General features: G+C 49.4%; 1 protein-coding gene across 1 annotated transcript in view; it reads left to right on the forward strand.

Annotated features, from left to right (window-relative positions):
* LOC140404321 (CREB-regulated transcription coactivator 3-like) overlaps positions 1 to 19,848 on the forward strand; it is a 114,087-nt gene that overhangs the window by 36,667 nt on the left and 57,572 nt on the right. Inside the window, 1 exon segment of the mRNA XM_072492700.1 lies at positions 18,590 to 18,723. Coding sequence (XP_072348801.1) covers positions 18,590 to 18,723 — 134 coding nt within the window.

The raw sequence follows: 19,848 nt of genomic DNA on the forward strand, positions 1-19,848 counted from the left end.
TAAATCTCCTCTGCATCCTTTCCAATGCTTTCACATCCTTCCTATAATGCGGCGACCAGAGTTGCACGCAATACTCCAAATGCGGCCGCACCAGAGTTTTGTACAGCTGCAACATGACCTCATGGCTCCGAAACTCAATCCCTCCACCAATAAAAGCTAACACACCGTACGCCTTCTTAACAACCCTCTCAACCTGGGTGGCAACTTTCAGGGACCTATGTACATGGACACCGAGATCTCTCTGCTCATCCACACTACCAAGAATCTTACCATTAGCCCAGTACTCTGTCTTCCTGTTATTCCTTCCAAAATGAATCACCTCACACTTTCCTGCATTAAACTCCATTTGCCACCTCTCAGCCCAGCGCTGCAGCTTATCTATGTCCCTCTGTAACTTGTAACATCCTTCCGCACTGTCCACAACTCCACCGACTTTAGTGTCATCTGCAAATTTACTCACCCATCCTTCTACGCCCTCCTCCAGGTCATTTATAAAAATGACAAACAGCAGTGGCCCCAAAACAGATCCTTGTGGTACACCACTAGTAACTGGACTCCAGTCTGAACATTTCCCATCAACCACCACCCTTTGTCTTCTTCCAGCTAGCCAATTTCTGATCCAAACTGCTAAGTAACCCTGAATCCCATGCCTCCATATTTTCTGCAGTAGCCTACCATGGGGAACCTTATCAAACACTTTACTGAAATCCATATACACCACATCAACTGCTTTACCCTTATCCACCTGCTTGGTCACCTTCTTAAAGAACTCAATAAGGTTTGTGAGGCACGACCTACCCTTCACAAAACCGTGTTGACTATCTCTAATCAAATTATTCCTTTCTAGATGATTATACATCCTATCACTTATAAACCTTTCCAAGATTTTGCCCACAACAGAAGTAAGGCTCACTGGTCTATAGTTACCGGGGTTGTCTCTACTCCCCTTCTTGAACAAGGGGACAACATTTGCTATCCTCCAGTCTTCTGGCACTATTCCTGTAGACAAAGACGACTTAAAGATTAAAGCCAAAGGCTCCGCAATCTCCTCCCTAACTTCCCAGAGAATCCAAGGATAAATCCCAACCGGCCCAGGGGACTTATCCCGTAACAGCCTCCCCGAACAGGCGCCGGAATGTGACGACTAGGGGCTTTTCACAGTAACCTAATTTGAAGCCTACTTGTGACAATAAGCGATTTTCATTTTCATTTCATTTTCTATTTTCATACTTTCCAGAATTGCTAACACCTCCTTCTTATGAACCTCAAGCCCTTCTCGTCTAGTAGCCTGAATCTCAGTATTCTCCTCGACAACATTGTCTTTTTCCTGTGTGAATACTGACGAAAAATATTCATTTAGCACCTCTCCTATCTCCTCAGACTCCAAGCACAACTTCCCATTACTGTCCTTGACTGGCCCTACTCTTACCCTAGTCATTCGTTTATTCCTGACATATCTATAGAAAGCTTTAGGGTTATCCTTGATCCTACCTGCCAGGTTGTATGGTCTGTCTAGTTCCTCTAAGGGGGTTATCATGGCCTGTCGGGCAGGCCCCCCTAGTGGTATGGGTCGGGGCTCCTGGTCCAGGAACTTTTGGCATGTTTACAGGTGATTGGGGGTGCCCTGCATTCTCTAACGAAATGGCCTGTAGCCACAATTGTAGCACCACCCCTGTGTAGGCGAATACCTGGGCTGCTCCTGGTGTCTCGGGTTGGGAGGACACCTGCGGCCTGCTCTGGGCTGCTGCTCTCTGTTCCTGGGGTTTGGGAGGAGCATGTGGGGGTGGATATTCTCTGTAATTGTGTCCCCTATCCCTGTCTACCCACCCTTGTTATGGAGGTGTTTGTCTCCCTTACCTCCCTCTCCATGGCCCATGCCTCATTGTGGGTATTGTCGGCTGAGTTTCTGCATGCCTTCCGACTCCCTTCGTGGTAGAGGAACGAGCGTACGGATCCATGTGGCTACGTGGTGTGTGTCGAGGTGGGTTTGGTTTAGCCGCCCGAAAACCGCCATGAATTGGGTCCATAACCTACCGGTGTATGCCGTCGGAAGTTCTCCTTCGCCTGAAGTTGTTTAGGCCGTTCACTGAGTCTACTCTGTCGTATCCTATGCCGATTAAAACTGCTGCTTTCAATTCCTTTCGGACTCCCCCAGCAGCGTTTTGAGGGTCGGGCAAGACGGAGTGGATTGCGGGGCTTAAACACATTGTAATGAGCTTGACCTCCTCTATGTCGTCACAGCCGCTTCAGACCCTGTGTTGGTACCTCGAGAATGTCAAATACACCGTGAAGGGGTCGATTGAAGGGTTCTCGCGGCTGTTTACATTATATCAGAGAATTGGTCGCTGTTAGCTGTTAGGGGGGGGGGGGGCGGGGAGGAGGGTATAAACTGGGAAAAGCAAGTATAGGGATTCTTGTTTCTAGGATTGAAGGCCTTTTTGGGTTGTTTGGTGTTTGTGGTTATTTTTTGTATTTTTGGATAAAATGTTGGAACTTTAATATATATTTTTTTAAACCCTGGGCGGGATTCTCCGCCGGCGGGATGTCTCCGTTTTGCCGACGCCCAGGGGTTTCCTGATGGCATGGGACTGCCCCACAATGGGAAACCCCATCGACCGACCGGCGTAACGGAAAATCCCATCGGCGGGCCGGGGTAGAGAATCGCGCCCCCTGTGTTGGTTTGTACTCTCGAAGAGGGTGTTCGGATCCCTGGTGGGATTGAACACCCCGATAGTTTCGGCAATGTCGACGAGCTCTGCCATGGTGTACGGGGTTATATAAGTAATATTGGTGATCTGCCCGGCTGGTGGTGAGCAGATTCATAGGGGTAGGGGTATTTTCGTGGGGTGCAGTCGGTTCCGTTGCTTGGGGTCCCCACTCATTATCAGGGTCGGCATCAGCATACCATATTCACAGGCGTCGTCCTCCATCTCCTCCTATTCTACCCCTGGGTCACTAACCCTGGATTCTGTTGTGAATGATCACATTACCCCTCTTTTTACCTTCAATTGTGATTTTAGTTTTTCGATTTCGCGATTTCGATTTAGCTTTGTCACACCGAGCCTTAAACTGGCATGGTCCTTTCCTACCTCATTTTCTCATTTCTCTATACGCAGTGTAGCCTCGGCTAATTCCTGTTTAATTTTTAAAACCTCCGCCTCTCTCTCGCAGAGCTGCTCTAAACAATTAGCGATTGCAATCACCTTACTGACCTCGGAAGCCCGTCTACCCATCTCTTTATGGGCGTGGTTCCAACAAGTCCTACCGTCGGATCCTAGTCCGATATCAGAGTGCTGCATCACTCCACCCATTTGGGCCTCTTCTTATTCAAGTAACTTCTGACGGTCCCCTCCCATTCGGCGTGGCCTAACTCTCTCCCTACGCAGTTTATACACTTCGTGTTACAGACACCTGGTTTATGGCCCAAATTACCCCCACCCCTACGAATCTGCTCACCACCAGCCGGGCAGAACACCAATATTACTTGTATAACCCCGTACACCATGGCAGAGCTCGTTGACATTGCCGAAACAATCGGGGTGTTCAAACCCACCAGGGATCCCAACGCCCAAATTACAGCATCGTCCACTGATTCAATGCTGGCCGTCACATGGGGCATTTGCCCTCTTCATTCAGGCTCAGGCTGAAGAATACCAGGTTGGCAGTTTCGAATTTGGAGCAACTAGGTTACTTCTTTTCGAAGTCCACCTAAGGACGCCACTCCTGCCTGTAAAACTTCTGACACTTTTTAAAATTATAAATTTAGAGTACCCGATTCTTTTTTTTTGCATATTAAGGGGCAATTCAGCGTGGCCAATTCACCTACCCTGCACATCTTTGTGACCCATTCAGACACGGGGAGAATATGCAACCTCGGACACTTTGACCAGTTTTTTACCAAATGTTTTACCCAGATCCAGATGTCTTTACAGGTGAGGTGAACAAACGACAGCTCAAGATTAAAATTCAATCAAATTTATTTAACAAGCAGTAAAAACCAGTTCTCAAATTGTTCCAAAATATTGCAAAACGATCCCAAGATTCTGAATTGCCCGAGCCAATGGCCTCAGTTCGCGCTGTGGGTCTGATTCTGTTGAGTCTCGATTTCCTCGGGGTCTTCGTCGCTGCTTCCTTTTAGTCTCTGGTCAGTCGTCCAATCTTGTAGATCACCCCCATAAGGAGTCTTTGCTGGGGTGTGTTCGGGGGGGGTCCACCTTTATCTCTCCCCGCCCCCTGCATCTTTCCAGAAAGTTCTCGGGCGGAGGTCGCAAGACGCAATGGAATTGTTGATGGCCATTCAGTGGGGCACTAGGGACTCGTCCCTAGGTTTCCATCTCCGGTTGTGTTATCATAGAATTTACAGTGCCGAAGGAGGCCATTCGGCCCATCGAGTCTGCACCGGCTCTTGGAAAGAGCACCTTACCCAAGGTCAACACCTCCACCCTATCCCCATAAACCAGTAACCCCACCCAACACTAAGGGCAATTTTGGACACTAAGGGCAATTTATCACGGCCAATCCACCTAACCTGCACATCTTTGGGCTGTGGGAGGAAACCAGAGCACCCAGACGAAACCCACGCAGACACAGGGAGGATGTGCAGACTCCCCACAGACAGTGACCTAAGCCGGGAATCAAACCTGGGACCCTGGAGCTGTGAAGCAATTGTGCTATCCACAATGCTACCGTGCTGCCCTGTGTTGTCTGCACGTAATGTAACCTGGTACCATATAAGGTAACGGCGGGAACTCTGGGTGCCAGAAAGTCTAGCTCGGTCTGGGTGACACAAAACTAATCAATCCATATTAATAGAGCCGATTATAACCATTTATTGTCACAAGTATGAAGTTACTGTGAAAAGCCCCTAGTCGCCACATTCCAGCGCCTGTTCGGGTAAGCTGGTACGGGAATTGAACCCGCGTTGCTGGCTTTTGTTCTGCATCACAAACCAGCTGTCTAGCCCACTGAGCTAAACCAGACCCTGATTATCTGCTGATGGGTGACTGATAAGGCAGGTCCAGTCCTGGCAGTTTGTCTGTGGTTAGTGTATTCGAACTTGGTCATGTTCGAATTCCCATCAGCCTGCCTGGAGCTGACCGCGGTTTGATATAAAATGTCCAATTCTTAATTTAAAATGTCCAATTTTGTCGGGCCTAAAATCCAGGCCGTTGTCCATGTTACCACACTCTGAATCAGGGGGTGCTGGATGTGAACCCCATCCCACAGAGTGGAGTTTTGCCTCTGACTTCCAGGTTGACATCCACTGGCCTACTTGTTTGCAATAATACTTGACCATTAAACCCCTCCTTCATTTAGGTATTAGCCCCCCCACCAAACGCATAAAAATAGTTACAGCTGATGGAAGGTGCGTACACATCCCAGCCTGTCACATGCAGATCAGCTCGTGAATCCTTCTGCTGCATCTTGCCGTTCTCCATGGGAAGAATGCAGAGGTTTTCTTGCTCTTAAATGTCTTGAGGGGCATCATAAACGTTGGGGGCTCCACAGGGATTGAGAACCGAGGACTAGGTTTTGTAATACAGGAGGCGATGCCATGAGACGGAGGGTGCGGGGGGGGAAGGAATTTTGGAAGGACAGGGTCAATGGTCATTCAGGAGGGACATACATGCAGACGGACAAAGAGCCAACGTTGGAAAACTGTACAGGATAAACATGGGACTGGAATAGATTGGAGAATTGGTGAGGCAAAACTTCAAAGGTTTTGTAAATAAGGGAAAAGCATGTGAAGCTACTAGGAAGGGATTAATAGCATTCCCATTGCTTCTAACTATGGTGGAGGGTGGGTACCATTACTGTCATGCCATGCATGATGGACAGCATTCCTGTAACATAGGGGCTAGGGTGGGTGAGGGGGCTGGCATGGGCAGCATTCCTGTAACATGGGGGCTAGGGTGGGTGAGGGGGCTGGCATGGGCAGCATTCCTGTAACATGGGGGCTAGGGTGGGTGAGGGGGCTGGCATGGGCAGCATTCCTGTAACATGGGGGCTAGGGTGGGTGAGGGGGCTGGCATGGGCAGCATTCCTGTAACATGGGGGCTAGGGTGGGTGAGGGGGCTGGCATGGGCAGCATTCCTGTAACACTGCAAGAGGGGCACCATTCATTCTTGAACTCTGGGCCATTGTTATGAACATCGAACATACAGTGAGAAGGAGGCCAATCGGCCCATCGAGTCTGCGCCGACCCACTTAAGCCCTCACTTCCACCCTATCCCCGTAACCCAATAACCCCTCCTAAATATTTTGGTCACTAAGGGCAATTTATCATGGACAATCTACCTAACCTGCACGTCTTTGGACTGTGGGAGGAAACCGGAGCACCCGGAGGAAACCCATGCAGAACGTGCAGACTTCGCACAGACAGTGACCCAAGCCGGGAATCGAACCTGGGACCCTGGCGCTGTGAAGCTATCCACTTGTGTTACCATGCTGCCCTCTGATTATGATCTGATATTTTTTAATTTGACACATGACATTTAAGACTCATCACATGTGAGGATCTGGTTGTTTGTCAACATTGGTAGGTTCGTCCTCCATAGGGATAAACCCCCAAGTGTTTCTGCTTGCTAGGCTGAGTGAGTTGAAATCTCTTCCACTAATTAGGGATCAAGGAGAGAGGATACATAGTACAGAGTCGAAGAGACCAGGGTAGGGGCTGGGTGCGAGGCTGAAGGAGGCAGCGGGCTGAGGCTGGACAGTGACCTGTCGATAAACACAGAGATTTTCATCTAAGTGGGTCGGGTCAGGAGGGAGGATGCATTAGGGCTCGGCGCGGGAACAGGATTTTGGACAAGTTTTTCTTTGAGCAGGATGGGACTATAGAGGAAGGAGGTTAGAAAAGCATAAGGAACATCATTTTGAAGGAAGGCAAGTGTGAAATTAGGTAAGGTTCTAGAGCTGAAAGTGGACAATCTGGGTGTGAAGTGGGTGGTGTTAGTTAGGGGGGGGTGGGGGGGGAAAGTAATGTTTTTAATTAGTTGTCTTTTTCCACTCGACTTGACGTCAGACCAATCTGTGATTAATGTGCAGTTAATTTTTCCGATGACTTAATACTGTGCTAATAATTCATGTACTTTGAGTCACAAATAAATTCTGTGAAGTGACGCCAGTAGCAAATATTTCTGGGGGTGAGCAGATTCATAGTCTCCCTGAGCAGAGGCAGCAGATAGTACAACCAGGAAAAGCCCAGCTTTAATCCCCAGCCTGCGCTGAATGAACTGATCACAGCTGGTGAACTGCTGTTGAACTCGGGAGGGTAAAAATAAGTCTTGGGTGCCAATTCCTGAGTAGTGTCCAGTGGAAAGTGTGCATGTTAGATGAAGGCGATATCAGATTTGATTGTGATGCTTCCTATAGTAGAATAACCCGTTGACCTTCACTGTTGGGGCTCGTGCCTGAAGCATGGCTACCTGCTTGAAGTGTCAGAGGACACTTAATGTCCTGTTGTGTTGTAGCAACATCCGTGGGTGAAAAGGGGAAAAGAAGGTTGAAAAGGGCAGAGGGACTACATCCAGCTGTTCAATCTGCTTACATTGGGTTCCAGTGTTCAAATCGGTGTTAATAACCTTAAATTGGACTAACTGGGCAGCCAGCGCGACTGCAGTAAGCAGGATAAACTGTGTGATTTCTTCGGAAACAAGATTGAAATGTTCAGGGTTATTTGTAAATTGGCAAATTGTGAGATTGGGAAAGTTGGTTAGAAAGGTGAGCCTGTGGGGAGATTGTTAGCTTAAATTGTGGAATAAGTTCCCAAGAAAGGGCATTAAATGGGGTCAAAAGGCGTTCTGGAAAAGGGACGGTTTAAGGGGTGCAGTGCAGAGGAGGGGCTGAAGAATGTGGTGGATACTGGCATTGGAGGATGTGGTGAGAAGCTGGGTGGGTGGAATGATCTCTAGCTCGTCTGTGAAAACAAGCCTTGCGGTTTTTAATCGAACGCCGTGCCACTTTTAACTTCCATCTCTCTGTTTTACATTGAAGGCAATTTAGAGGAGTTGTGGACTTGTGCGATTTGCCGATGTTTCCAAGGCTGGTGGATGACTGGGCCACATGTATTTGTGTTGTGACTATGCTACCAACTGAACCATGGTGATTCAAACTGTGAGAGACAGGCAGAAGCGGAACTGAAATAAATTGTCCAAATAAACAGACTGTGTAAGCAGGAGGCACAGATACCAACTCTGCATTGAAGACAAGATTAGATTCGAAAAGTGGCAGTCTCCTTCGGGGAGAGGGTTGGTGGAGAGATCAATTCGTTCAGGAGGGGCAGACATGGTGTTTTGGCTGAAGGAGTGATGTATGGATATGAGAGAGTGCACAGTGGGTGAGGGGGGATGATTACTTTTGACAGGACCTTCCCGGCCTGAGAAACTGATTATCTGACATAGTTGCTTGATTCCAATAAAATTGTATTATTGAGTGATTTAAGAACCAGTAACTCTTGTTTTTTTTTCTCTGTGAAGTCATTGTCAGTTCGCACTGTGTGCCTTTCAGAGCTCTGTGGGCTGGACCTCGTACATCAGTAGGGCAGATGATAATTGGCCTCAGTCCCATTGATTTAGAAGGGGGGGTTAGTGATCCTGCTTAACCATTCCTAACCCCCATATCAGTGACCCCTGCTTGAAAGTGCATGTCCTGGGTACTGGGACTGTACTTTACTGCAGTGTTTTCCATTCTTCCTTTAGCGCCGCAGCCCATGAAGGAACGCTGTGTGGGTCTGTAGCTTAAGAATTTACTCCTTGAGAACTGGAAAAGAAAGTGAAGAATTTGCGTGATTCCTGCTGGGAGCTGCACACCAAGATTGTGTTGGTGAAATGTAATCGCGAAATGTAATGCAATTATGTGGCAGAACAGTCGTCCTTGAGAAGGTCACTGGGATAGAGCTGTGTCATCACTATCTGTGTTTACTGTCCCTCCTGGCTGCTGTCATTTGTCCTGTTCAAGGTCTTTCTGTTTGTGTTGTGGAGCTACCCTTCCCCCTTGACTTTCTCTCTTTCTGCGTATGGAGTTCATTATCAAAATATCTTTGCGCAGAATTCCACTGAGTTTGCAAAACACCAGTCTCTACCCTTAAAGGCACAGGATGCCTGTAGGTTTGTTGTTGGTAAACCATTTTTACTACCGCTTGACAGTGTTGACCTGAATTTACCATTCTTGGTTGAGTCATCTTTCTTCTGACTTCCCAGGCCGATGGGTTCAAACACACACACAACTACACACATTGAGGAGCTTGCAATGGAGCAGAGAGGAGCCATGATCTCTTAACCCAGTTCTTTCAAGGTTTGAGATATCAGAAAAGGGTGGCAAAATGTCGGCTCCTTATTCCTGAAAGAAGTGAGACATAATATTTCAAGTTGTATACAGCTGGCCAACGCGAAGACATGCATTTATATATCGCCTTTCACAACCTCCGTAACCAATTTGCTAACATGTAAACTTCTGCAAACAGCAATGTGATAACAACCAGATAATGTAGTGTTGTTGGTTGAGCAATAATTGTTAGCCAGGACATCAGATAGAACTCCCTTGCTCTTTTTAAGTAGTGCCACGGGATCTTTCCAATTGAGGGGGCTGACGGTGCCTTGCACCCCCCCCCCCCCCCCCCCCCCCCCCCCGGTACCGCACTGGAGTGTCAGGCTGGATTGTGTGTTTGAGTCTCTGGGATGGAACTTGAACCCACAACACTCTGCTTCGGAGGTATGGGTGCAACCCACTGAATCAGGGCTGTCGGTGGAATCTTGTGTCCTTTTGCCCTGTTGTCACGTTTTAAAAATTTTTTTACAGTACTTAATTAATTTTTTCCAATTAAGGGGCAATTTAGCGTGGCCAATCCACCTACCCTGCACATCTTTGGGTTGTGGGGGCGAAACCCACGCAAACACAGGGAGATTGTGCAAACTCCACACGGACAGTGATCCAGAGCAGGGATCGAACCTGGGACCTCATCGCCGTGAGGCAACAGGGCTAACCCACTGCGCCACCGTGCTGCCCTTTGTTGTCACAGTTTAATACTCTTGTTTCTGGTCTTGCATTTCTCCATGATACTCCCCCACAAACCTTCCTCGTCTGCTTGCACAATGAAATATTTGAAGTTGTGCAAGAAGCTGGCATTGAACTGACTGCTCCACCAGATTAGTTACACTGCTAAATGTACCAGTTTGGGTCCAGTGCACCTCTGTCAGTTTTGACCCCTGTTAATGTTGTGCAAGGATTCAGTATCTGCAGGAATTGCAGATCGGAGCTGTCTCCCCAGGTGGTTTTTAATCTCTCTATTCCGTCAGGTTTTTTTTTGTTAGCATTGTACATTCTGTGGCTCAAACGCCACTCCAGGGACTTGGGCACATATTTCAGGCTGGTACTACAATGCCAGTGCTGAGGGACGCCTGTTCCATCAGAGAGGCCATCTTTTCGATGAGATGTTAAGCGAAGGGCCCTGAGGAGGGTGAACGTAAAAAAGATCCCATGGGTGTATTCCAGAAGGAGCAGGGTAGAACTCCCAAGTTTCCTGACTAGTATTTATCCCTTGAGCAACATCATTGAATTCCAGATAATATGATCATTATCTTACTGTTGTCAGTGCTTGCTGTCCATAAATTGGCTGCCACACTTCCTACATTATTACAACAGCATCTACACTTGGCTGTGACACACTTCGGGATGTTCTAAGGTTGCGAAAGGAGGGATATAAATGCTAGCCTCCTCTATTTTGGTTCATTCATTGCTGTCAGCCATTCAGTAAATTCTGAGCAGGACAGTTTGAGAATCACAATTCAGTGCATGAAATCTGGGACTAAGAAGCTGAACAATAGAATTGACCACAAAGCTGTCCGATTGTTGTAAAAACACAACATACTTGCAAATATCCTGCAGGGAAAGAAACCGGTCATCCTTATCTGGTCCTTTAAGTGACACAAATCCCACACCAAGGTGCTTAATTCTTAAACTGCCTTCTGAAGTGTCCTGGCCAGCCACTAATGTATAAAACCACTACCACTGACGTTACGCTATGTACGTTGGTTCAAGGAGTCATCTCCTTGGGGTGAGGGGGGCACGTAAGCACAGTTGCTTCACAGCTCCAGGGTCCCAGGTTCGATTCCCAGCTTGGGTCACTGTCTGTGTGGAGTCTGCACGTTCTCCCCGTGTGTGCGTGGGTTTCCTCCGGGTGCTCCGGTTTCCTCCCACAGTCCAAAGATGTGCAGGTTAGGCGGATTGGCTATTCTAAATTGCCCTTGGTGTCCAGAAAAGGTTGGGTGGGGTTACTGGGTTACGGGGATGGGGTGGAGGTTTGGGCTTGGGTAGGGTGCTCTTTCCAAGGGCCGGTGCAGACTCGATGGGCCGAATAACCTTTCCTTCTGCACTGTAAATTGTACGTATGTATCTCACTGTCACCTGGGCACTAAATGCCAGCCTCACCAACACAACCACAATCTAAGAACTAACTTTTAACCAAATTTCTAATGAAAATCTTCTGAAAGTGTGTATACTTTTTTTGTATTTTATGTAAGTAAGGTAAAGTCTCTATAGTCCCAGATGACCATATGCTGCTTTTCCCTTTGATGGGGGAGACCTGAGTGACTGTGGTTTAACCTGAGGGTCACCACACCTCAGGCGAGCGGCAAGGTTCAGAAGGTGGAGCCTTCATGAATAACTGCTTCATGTACTTCATGTGTCACCCGAATGGAAATTTAACAATATGATCAAGAGTCGCTCCGAGTCCCAGTGTGACGATTCAAGTTAAGGGTTAAAAGCCTGGGGGTACAGTGTGTTTGGCTGCATTGGTTAGGCTTTTTAAAAGGATTTTGTTTTGCTTCTGGTAAATAGGTGAAATTGCAAGGAATGTATTTTTCAGTCTAGGCTAATGGAATGTGGATTTACTGGGGAGGTCCCTGGAGAGTTAATGTGCTTTTGCAGCCTGCAGAGATAATGTGTTTTCCTACTTGGGCAAGTGAGGTCCTTACCGGGTCGAGCTCAGAGAGGCAGTGAGTTTGGAGAGGCTTTGAGAGAGAGAGGAGGCAAGTTCCAAGTGACCCAAGCCGGGAATTCTTTCATTCACCACATTTTCATAATTTTCAACGTACAAACAGCGAAAGAAAAAGAAACAACAGCAAGAACACCCCATCAATATACAGCCTGAAACCTCGACCCGCAAATTCCAAAAATAAGTTAAAGAGAAACAGAAAAGACAAACCCAGCGCAAATTTCACCGTCTCCAGGGTCAGGAAATCCAACATGTCCCCCAGCCATGCCAAGGCACAGGGCGGCAAAGCTGGCCTCCACCGCAGCAGGACCCGCCTCCGAGCAATCAGCGAGGCGAAGGCTGAAGCGTCTGCCCCCCTCACCCGCCTGCAGCTCGGATGGGCCTGACACCCCGAATATGGCCTCCAGGGGACCCGGCTCCAAGTCCATGTGTAGCACCCCCGGGATGATGTTAAAAACCTCCCTCCAATACCGGTCCAGCTTCGGGCAGGACCAAAGCATATGTATATGGTTTACGGGGCCCTCCCGCTCGCAAACATCCTCCACCCCCTCAAAGAGCTGGCTCACCCTTGCCTTTGTGAGATGCACTCTCCACGACCTTCAGCCCCGACCTCGCGCTTGAGGTTGAGGCATTCACTTTTCGTAGCACCGAGTTGTTTCATGACCTCCCCCAACTCCTCTTCCCACTTAGCCTTAATCCCTTCCGTGGACACCCAATCCTCCCCCAAAATCTTCCCATAAATGGCCAACACCCCTTCTCCAACCACCCTGCCGACAGTATCCCCCCCCAACAACGAAGGGGCCAGCGCTATTGGGAAGCTCAGAAACTCCTGCCTCGCGAAGTCTCAGATTTTCAGTTACTTAAACCCTTCCTCTTGCGCCAACCCGTACGTCTCCTCCAGCCTTGCAAAACGTTCCCCAGGAACAAATCTTTCATGACCTTGATTCCCCTCTGTTTCCCATCTCCAAAACCTCCCATTAGCCTCCCCTGCTTGAACCTATGATTCCCCTAATCGGCATCCCCCTGACCCAGCCCCCAACTTAAAATGCTGTCTCAATTGTCTCCAGATCTTCAACGTTGCCACCACCATCGGGCTCCCCGAGTGTTTGCCCGGAGCCATTGGGAGCAAAGCCGTTACCAGCGCCCTCAGTCCCGGCCCCCTACACGAGCCCTCTTCCATCTTGACTCACCGGGATCCCCCCCCCCCCCCCCCCCCCCCCCCCCAACCCGCGTTCGCCAGCCAGTGAGAATATAATAAATTTGGGAAGCTCGGGACCCGCCCCCAAATAAACGAGGAGACCGCCTTGTCCACATGCTTTTTTAAAAAAAAAAAGTAAAATTATACCTACGGAGCCCCCCCTCCAGTCACGTGCCGCCTGCACTCCCAAATACCTGAAGTGGGTTCCCGTCCTGTGAAATAGCAGCCCCCAACCCGGCCCCACACCTGGCTGGGACACTATAATACTCACTCTTCTCTAAATTTAATTTATAGCCAGAGAATGACCTTTAGAGCAGTCCCATTATGTTCCCCACCAATGTACCTGGCTCTGAGATGTACAGCAGTAAATCGTCAGCGCACACTATGTTCCATCCCCCCTTTCACTATCCCATTCAACAACCCCGGATTCCTTAGACCAATGGCTCTATCGCTAACGCAAGTAACCCGGTGCAAACCAAAGTACCCCTAACTCATTGTTCATAGCAACACTCGCTATCGGTTCCCCAACAACCCTGTATCCACACCGTAAACCCGGCACAATCCCAAATCTCTCTAGGACTGCCATCAGATACCCCCATTCTACCCGGTCCAACACCTAACGCCATCACCGTCTCCTTCCCTCGGCCAGTGTCACGATCACATTTAGCAACCTTCTAACATTTGATAACAGCTGACTTCCCTTCACAAATCCTGTCTGATCTTCTCCTGTCACCTTTGGGAGGCACCCCTCCGGCCTTGCCGGCAACATCTTCGCCAATATCTTGGCACCCACATCCAATAAGGATATGGGCATTTAAGACCCACACTCCGTTGGGTCCTCCTCGGATATCCAACCCATCCAAAAACTCCCTCATCTCTCGCTCCTCTCTCGGTGGCTCTGACCTATACAACTTCTCATAAAATTCCTCACAATTCTTCCTCCCCCCCCCCCCCCCCCCCCCACCCCCCCTGCGCGTGCTATCCCCCTCACCGCCGCCTCTCTCCGGTCCGCTCTGCCTTCTCCCCACATTCATAAACGGCTCCCCTTGCCCCCCTCAGTTGTCACACCGCCTTCCCCGTAGACAACTGGTCAAACGTTGCCTGAAGCTCCTTCATCTTGTCCAGAAGGGTCGGCTCTGCATCTCCCGGGTATCCAGTCCACCCCCAACATTTCCCCTATCAACTTTTGGCACTCCTCCCTCTCCTCTTTGTCCAACCTGGCCTTAAACGAGACCACCTCTCTTCACTACTGCTTCATGACCTTCCATGCCACCACCTGCGACACTTTTCCTGTACAATTAAATCCTACATACTCCTCAATCACTTTCCCAATCGAATCGCAGAAACTCTGGTCCCCCAACAACCCCGCATCCATTCTCCACCCCGGCCTCTGGGCTACCCCCCTCTCCAAGACCACATCCACCCAATGCGGCACATGATCCAAGATCGCTATCGCGGAATACTCTGGTCCCTTGACTCCAGCCAGTAATTCCATCCCTACGACAAAATAGTCTACCCTCGAGTACACTTTGTGCACCAGGGAGAAAAACGAATACGCCCACTCCCTCAGATGTAGAAACCTCCACGGGTCCACGTCTCCCATCCCTCTCATAAACCCGGTCATCGCCATTGCCGCGCCCCCCTCCGACTGGGCCAGCGTGCGCAGTTGAGACCCGTCCATCTTTGGCTCTTGCACCATATTCCATTCTCCTCCTACTATTAGCTCATGGCACCCAGCACTCCCTTCACAAATCCTGCATCGTCCCAGTTGGGGCCATATACACTCGCCAACGCCATCAACCTCCCCTCTACTGCCCCAGTTACAATCACATATCTACCCCCTGGACCGCTACCATCTTCTCCATCTGAAACCCCGCCCTCTTGTCCACCAACACTGCTACCTCCCGAACCCTACTATTGAACCCCGAGTGGAATACCTGACTCACCCAACCCTTCCTGAGCCTCACCTCGTCCTTCAACCTCCGGTGGGTCTTCCGCAGCATCGCTACATCGGCCCTGCCCAGCTGAGTTCTGATCTGCCTGACTCTGAGTCCACAATTCTGTCCAAGTAGGATAGTTTTAAAAACAAAAACGTAATAATATTTTAAAGCAGAGCAGTCTCATCTGAAGACAAGGAAGAGGCTGAAACAACCCAGTTGAAGCAGCTACTTGAAGATGTTCAGCCAGAATCTGAACGGGTTCCAATTGGAGCCAAGTCAATTTTATAAAGCAAGTATTACTGTGTGCTCTGCTAATCGTAAACTGGATAAAGAGTTGCATGTTTTTTTTGTTATTTCATAGGAAATTATATTGTTGTGTTAAGGGATAATTGTAAGCTGTTCTTTTAGGTGTGAATTAAAAGTTTAATATTGTATTTATAATAAAGTTTTGTTAGAAATATCAAAGCCCTATTTATTCATGCAGTCACTCCTAGAGCGAATCATTCTTACAAAATAACCAAAAATATTGGGGTTTCAATCCAGTATCCTAGCCACTGCTGGGATCTGGTCTGGGATTGGCTAGTGGTAGCTACTTTAATGTTGCTCTGATTGAGTTCAGCGAACTCAGCACAGACTAGGAATGGATCACTGGGGCCTCCCTAATCTGTGCAGTTCAGTTCCACACCTCAGTACGTAGGGCCAGTGGGGGAACCTATTGGTGATGGTTCTTGTCTACTCTGGATGTCGCTGCGCTGCTGCGCTGAGGTGCATGTCCTCCGCCAGTGCATTTATATTGCTTGCCCAAAAGGATCATTCGACCCAGCTAGTCCGTCACTAATGGTGTTTGGAATCCACACGAGAATGTGGCACTCCGTTACACTTGTGCCGCTCACCTCATCAAGTTCGGAGCTAGAGATGTCGGCACTCACTAATAATTCGGAGCCCCTGCTACAAACTACTCCTAACCAGCCAGTCTCACCAGGCTTTTGTGGGCTGATGTTGGTGCTGCAGCAGCACAGGAATCCTGCAATTGGCGTTCCCGTAATAAGATTGCCAGCCTGACACAGTGCAGGACAATGGGGTACAGACTCACAGTTGTCCTGAGTGTGCTCCAGTGATTCTGAACAGACCCTGAATGACTCTAGCCGGGGTAAGAGTGGTGAGGTAGGACTATGGTTATCACATCTCTTTTCCCATGAATTTGGAAGATGTTAAGAGCATTTCTTCAGGGCGCCTCTTGTGACGTGGCATCGAGACACAGACACTGTTCGATACGGCAGCTGAAGTCCGAGACATTTGCTCCAAGCCTGTTTGTTCTTTAAGAGTCCATTGAGCTTCACATGACCACTGTTCACCACAGAGGAGCTGGTAGTGAAAGGCTTGATTGCCTCGGCTCCATGTAAAGTTGCTGCCACTATTTGGTGTACACAGAGTTGTCACCAGAGGCAACTTAAGATTTGCTGCCTGTCTAGCAAGGTTGATGGGAGAGCATTGCATATGGAGAGCAGCCAAAATGTCACAGGCACTGTGTATTATGTCTGCTCTTCTGGTTTTAATATGGGAGCTGGTTCCCACGGAGACCGGGTATGTACAAATGCAAAGGAATTGTATCATTCTCCTGTGAGTCTTGGATGGGAGGTGGTGAGAGAGACAAACCTGAACATCACAAAAGCAGCACACACACACACCGCCACCCCAGCACATCTGCGTGCTGATAATGTGAAGGGGCTTTGGGCTGACTCCACTTGGTGTTCCTTGGGTTCAGGCAGCAGATGTGGGGTCTAAATAGATTTGCATTGTAACTGGACATAAAGGAGCTGGAGTCATCAGCTGATGGAGCCATCAGCTGATGGAGCCCCTCGATTTGGCAGCCTGGGTATCAACAGGGTGAAAAAGTGCCTCACTGTTCCTGTCGAGTGTAACCTTGTTTGTGCGGCATTTTCACACTGCGTTCACTTAAAATGGCAAACACGCCTAGACGAACATATGAGGAGAGGTTGAGTCGGTTAGGATTGCATTCGCTGGAGCTCAGAAGAATGAGGGGGGAATCTCAAAGAAACCGATAAAATTCTAACAGGACTGGACAGGGCAGATGGAGGAAGGATGTTCCCGATGGGGGGTGTGTCACAGCCTGAGGATACGGGGTAGATCATTTAGGACCGAGATGAGGAGAAATGTCTTCACCCAGAGAATGGCCGGCCTGTGGAATTCGTTGCCACAGGAAGTAGTTGAGACCAAAACACTGTTTTCAAGAAGCAGTTAGATTTGGCACTTGGGGCGAAGGGGCTCAATGGAGGGTCGAGGCTGGATCAGGTTATTGAGTTGGATGATCAGCCATGATCAGAATGAATGGCGGAGTGGGGCCAAATGGCCTTCATGCTCCTATTTTTCTATGTCTATATGAAGCAGCTTAAAGTACTGCGTAGGAGGCCCATCTCACTAAATTATCACCAGTACCGTTCCATAATAAATTGGTGCCAATATGTAATCCAGGTGGTGACATTGGTGAGAATTCACTCCGTAACCTGGCTGATGTGGCGGTTGTCTGTGCTCGTGCCAGAAATGGTCCAGTGTTGGGATTGATCCGTGGTGGTGTAAAGCTTTTCCCGGCTGACTGTTCCTGGTGTTTTGTCAAAGGTTTTCATGCAGTGTCTCTGTGAACACACACACCAGGTGTTTGCCACTCTGAGTAAGTAAGGCATTGTACAACTGGCCCTGCTCCTTACACCAGGATGGATGAATGTCATTGATTATTGCTCCTGAATTGAACATTTTCCGCTTTGTAGTAGGTTTACGCCGCATTGGGAACCCATGTGTCACTCTCCTCCTCTGCGCACTGAGAGAAGTTGGTGCCTCTGCAGACTGTCATAAAACATAATCCGACTCTTCACTGTGTTCCGATTTCATGGCCGTTCCCCTCTCTGGTTCTTTAGCTGTCTTCAGAGATTTATCTTCCCTGATTCTGACCTCTCTGATTTTAATCCCTCTGGGATTGATGGCCATGCCTTCAGTTGCCAAGCTCGGGAATTCCCTCCCGAAACCTTTCCCTCCACCTTCAAGATGCTCCTAAGCACCTACCGCTTTGACAAAGCTTTTGCTCACCTGTTCTGACATCCCCACATGTGGCTTCATGCCATATATGTCTCAATATGCTCCTGTCAGGCACCTTGGGATCCTTCACTACAGTAACGGGCAATTTATAGATACAAGTTGTTGATTCTGTGCTTGGCTGAGTGGCTGTAAGGCTTGAGTCGCTTCAGCTGTCTGAACACAAGACAACATGGTGTCTGGCAGATGGAAAGCAACCTGCTATCGGTATGCTGCTCTCCACATTATGTTCCCTGCAGGAGATGCTCTTCAAAAGTGTGCATGTAGGCGATTGACCCATTGGTGCGTCTGTATGACAGGATGGTGGGTGGTATTTAAAAACTTTTCTTTTTTTCTCTCTTGCCACCGCAGATGCCGTTTCATCCCACTTTGGATTCCGCCCGAGGAATGCGACATCATGGTTTGGTGGAGCGGGTTCACCGAGACCGGAGTCACATGATATCGCCTCACCGACACCAGCCTGCAGTGGATAAACACGGCAGACCCATATCCTTGCCCGTATTTCCCTCAATTCCCAGGTTGCGTGACATTCGAAAAGCACGATGTATAGCATTTTCACCTGCATTTCGGGGACGAGTAATGTTAGGCCTGTGAAACCGTTGCTTTAAACTGTATAAAACCACCTGCCTTCCAATGGCTGATTTTGGTGCTGATTGGAGAGAGAACTTCCAGCTGCACCACACCGGTGTGTAGCGCTCAGAGTTCCAGTGTTGTTACTGCCATGATCACGGTGCGCAGTGCAAGTTGAAGTCTGGTCTTTCCTATCGTACGTTTAAACTAACACAGCAAATATACTCAGCAACGGCAATACTTTACTTGAAGAATCAAGGATATTCTCCAATTGGCTCACCAGTGTGAATGTCGGGTTGAAAAGTAATTAACCAGTCACAGTCCCAGATGTTGGTGAAAAGGGAGGAAGTAGGAATCTTGCAAAGTGCGCTTGAAAGAGTACCAGTTATCCATTGGGACCCAGCTAGAGGTATAGTTTGAAATGATTGGATCTCCCACGGTGGCGGGTCAACAACAACTTGCATTTATACCATGTATTCACAGACATGGGGCCGGATTCTCTGACCACCCCCCGCCGGGTTAAGAATCGCTGGGGGGCGGCGTGAATCCCACCTCGCCGCTCCGACGCCGGCTGGCGAATTCTCCGGCACCGGTTTTTTGGCGGGGGCGGGGATCACGTCGCGCCAGTCGGGGGCCGTTGGCAGCGGGCCGCCGCCGCCCCCCACCCCCTCCCCTCCCCCCGGCAATTCTCCGGGACCCGATGGGCCGAGCGGCCGCCCGTTTTCGGCCACTCCCGCCGGCGTGAAATGGACAAGGTCCATACCGGCGGAACCTGGCTCTTGTGGGCGGCCTGCGGAGTCCTTGGAGGGCGGGGGGGGGGGAGAAATCCGTCCCACGGGCCCCGATCGCGGGCGGGCCTGTGCCGTGGGGGCACTCTTTCCCTCCGCACCGGCCTCTGTAAAGCTCCGCCATGGCCGGCACAGAGAAGAAACCCCCCGCGCATGCGCAGGGATCACCCCACGGTTCTGCACATGCGCCAGAACACGCAGACGGTCCCGCGCATGCGCCAACTCGTGCCGGCCGGCGGAGGCCCTTTGGCG

Source organism: Scyliorhinus torazame, chromosome 30 (assembly GCF_047496885.1).
Source record: "Scyliorhinus torazame isolate Kashiwa2021f chromosome 30, sScyTor2.1, whole genome shotgun sequence".
Classification (NCBI taxonomy): domain Eukaryota; kingdom Metazoa; phylum Chordata; class Chondrichthyes; order Carcharhiniformes; family Scyliorhinidae; genus Scyliorhinus; species Scyliorhinus torazame.